We start from the raw sequence: 3,149 nt of genomic DNA, 5'->3' as shown, positions 1-3,149 counted from the left end.
TCTTTCCATAGTAAATCTAACCTTGTCCGTATACAATAGATATTTTGGAAAATTTCGACTTTCACGACACTTTTATAAATACAAGTTTGAAAATTCCATAAGCACTTGAAAATCTCTAGGTTCTAATGCTTGAGCACTGGCCAATTTGTTTGGATGTTTTAAAACTTTCCATATATTAGAATGGTCCACTCTTAAAGCGCGACCTACAGTTCAAGAGTTCAAGTACTTGAAGATGGCCTTTCAAAAATATTTTTTAATATTTCTTCTTCCAGATACACAGTCCTTGTTGTACGTGGATTTACAGCATTGTTTCTTTCAATTAACAAGTTTCCGGTTTCATTCAACCTTCTTTCAATACTTGCAAATGTAGAATGATGTAGAATTCGACGATTGCGAAATATTTATTGGTATAAACGAACTGTAGTCTACCATTTTTTCGAGCTTCCCCGTAAATCATTAACATATCGGTCAACTCTTCAAACGAAAAATTCATTTCATAACAACAAAATAATGTAAAAACTAATTTAAAATTCTATGATTTTAATCTACCAAGATCGTGTCAAATACATAAAGTGTCACGAACTATCAAAAATATGACACATGTCTACTGATTATAGTTTCGTTCATTTCAGCTCCATAAAAGGTTATTCGTTTTTTAACTAAAAATTTAAAACAAAATTTAAAAAAAAATTTGCACCAGTGGCGTAAAAAATAGGGGTATAAAAGTGATAACTAACCCTGACAGCGCGCCACTGGTTGAATTTTTCCAATGTTTGTTTATCTCAAATTATTACCTTATTAAGTAGTATATTAGTCACCAAATTTGAAAAGAAAATTTTAGGGCGTTCTTGATTTATGGCAAATTTTTTATTTTGATTTAAAATTTTGAACACCCTATACCTCAGCAACTAGGCCACGTAAGGGTTCGTATTCTCATATCAAAATGAATCATTTATTGAGATCTCTTTGTGGTAGAGCGTTGTGAGTCGAATATAGAAACACCCTGTATTACAGTTATTTGTTTCTAAAAATGAGTTTGTTGTTTATATAATGAATAACTATTTCAATACTCAATTTATTAATAAATCGTGAAAAATATAATCAACATCGTAGCATATGATCAATCTAATGGCAAAAAATCAAATTTCAATAATCGACATATCGACGGTTTCCGAATATATCGGTAAATCTATTGGAATCATGCCAGAATTGACGATCAACATCTCTTGGAACCGCTGATTGCCTATAGTCGTTTACGTGTCCAGGATGATAGGTATTTTCATATTCCTGTTGCCTTTCACGTGTCGCTGGGTGTTCTTGTTGTCGTTGAGAATATTCATGATTCCGTTCTTCCTTAGATGGTTCTCTTTGATGTTCCAATGAATGATCCCTATCACTTTCATGACTATGTTGCATATGTTGCCTCTCCCATGGATACTGTTCAAATTGCAGCTGATGTAGTGCTTGAACCAAATTATTGAATTCTTCATGTGTCAGATTATTCTCTTCAAAATGTCTTTTAATAAAATATCTGATGTTTTCATGACTCAAGGTTGAAGATTCATGGCGTTCCAAATCTCTCAGCATATCATTCAAAACTTGCTTAAAACTATCCATTGATCTTTGCTCCAAGAAATGTTCTGGAAGATAAGTCTGCATGATACGATGTAAAGATTCATCTTGATGTACTTGATAATCTTCGACTTTTCTTTGGAGCCATTTTACGCGATCAATGGGAGTTCTTGCTCTTTCTTCTCCTTCTTCTTGGCGTCTATTATCTCGAGTACTCTCGTTATCAATGAGTATTTCTTGGTCTACATGTTCTGAAAAAAGATGATGATCTAAAAATTGTAAGATGCTATGAGCTTTTGGATGTATAGCTCCAGCGCGGTATAACATATGCACTTCTTCAGATAATCTCCTGTAAGTTTTTTCTTCCATTAGATTCTCATATTTCGAGAATAATTGAATAAACGTATTCATTTCATCGGCATTCACTTGTAAAACCACGTGTTTTTGGAACATACCATATGGATAACTCAAAATTACATCGTACTTGTTCAAATCTTGTCTATTTCTGTGCACTGTTATCTGTCTCCCATTTTCTCCTTGGATTGTAATTGTTCCGTCTATATCAACGCTACATTTTCTGGTCAAATACGTTGGAAACGAATAGCAAACGGTAACCAACGAGATGAGAAGTAAAAGCTTCATCTTGGCTGTACTTGAAGTGAATCTGATTGCTGTGAATCCATCTTTCTCTTTTATATGAAAATAATCAACAGTTATCTTCCTTGGTAACATTCCTTTTGCACAATTATAGATGTTTTTGTTGTTGAATCAAAAAATTAAATTAAATTTAATCTGGATAATAACATTTGTATACATTATTTTTTTAATTCATTATAAACAATTTCAGAATGTCGCAATAATTATCGGAGTATTTGTGGAATATCCGGTTATTGTTAAATGGAAATTAACGTATATGATTCTAAAATTCAATCAAAATATTAAAATAAAGTCTTAAAAATATTATAACATCATATCATTAATACTTATACTCATTTATACAAAATTAGATCCGAAAGTCGCAAATTTTTGCTATTTATTGTGAGGACATTGTGCAGAGTCGCACTATTTTAGTTTAACACCTTATTTTTTCCTTACTGTAAGTTTTTTTACGGTTTTTTGCATACATATGTATATGAGTTCTCTATTTTTTTTCAAATGTTGAATACAGTATCTACAATTTTCAGTGATTAAATTTTTAACTTTCTGCCGTATCAACCCGATCGGATTAAAAATTCAATAATATGTTGGAAGCCGAAATTCCAATTCTCAAACGTATTTCTTTTAAAAGTTATAACTTTTCACAGTTTCTAAAAATTGTTGAACATCATAACTGAAAAATATATGTCACGTTCGCACAAAAAGTCTTTTATTTCACTTTTTCTATTACTGTAACCTGGTATCTTATTGTTTTAGCGACTATGGTAGAATGAATTATCCATCGATATTTTTGTAAACTATCAACCCATCCTTTAATGGTTTCATCATGGGTGTTGTACCAAGTCTCATCTAGATGGATTCTCGTTTGGGTTTCCCATTTAGCTTTATTTATTTGTTCGAGATACTTTATACTGAGTTTG

The 3,149-nt window shown here is 31.5% G+C and overlaps 1 protein-coding gene across 1 annotated transcript; it reads right to left on the bottom strand.

Annotated features, from left to right (window-relative positions):
- Positions 1-1,055: 1,055 nt before the first annotated feature.
- On the bottom strand, positions 1,056-2,233 carry LOC130453074 (putative cyclin-dependent serine/threonine-protein kinase DDB_G0272797/DDB_G0274007). The gene has a single exon (XM_056792666.1). The coding sequence runs from the start codon at positions 2,212-2,214 to the stop codon at positions 1,147-1,149; it is 1,068 nt and encodes a 355-aa protein (XP_056648644.1). The 5' UTR covers positions 2,215-2,233; the 3' UTR covers positions 1,056-1,146.
- Positions 2,234-3,149: the final 916 nt, after the last annotated feature.

Source organism: Diorhabda sublineata, chromosome 2 (assembly GCF_026230105.1).
Source record: "Diorhabda sublineata isolate icDioSubl1.1 chromosome 2, icDioSubl1.1, whole genome shotgun sequence".
NCBI classification, from domain to species: Eukaryota; Metazoa; Arthropoda; class Insecta; order Coleoptera; family Chrysomelidae; genus Diorhabda; species Diorhabda sublineata.
This window is presented reverse-complemented; position numbering and strand designations above follow the sequence as displayed.

Excerpts from the sequence above, each read along its gene's own strand:
- LOC130453074 (XM_056792666.1), bottom strand. The coding sequence starts at position 2,214 with ATGAAGCTTTTACTTCTCATCTCGTTGGTTACCGTTTGCTATTCGTTT.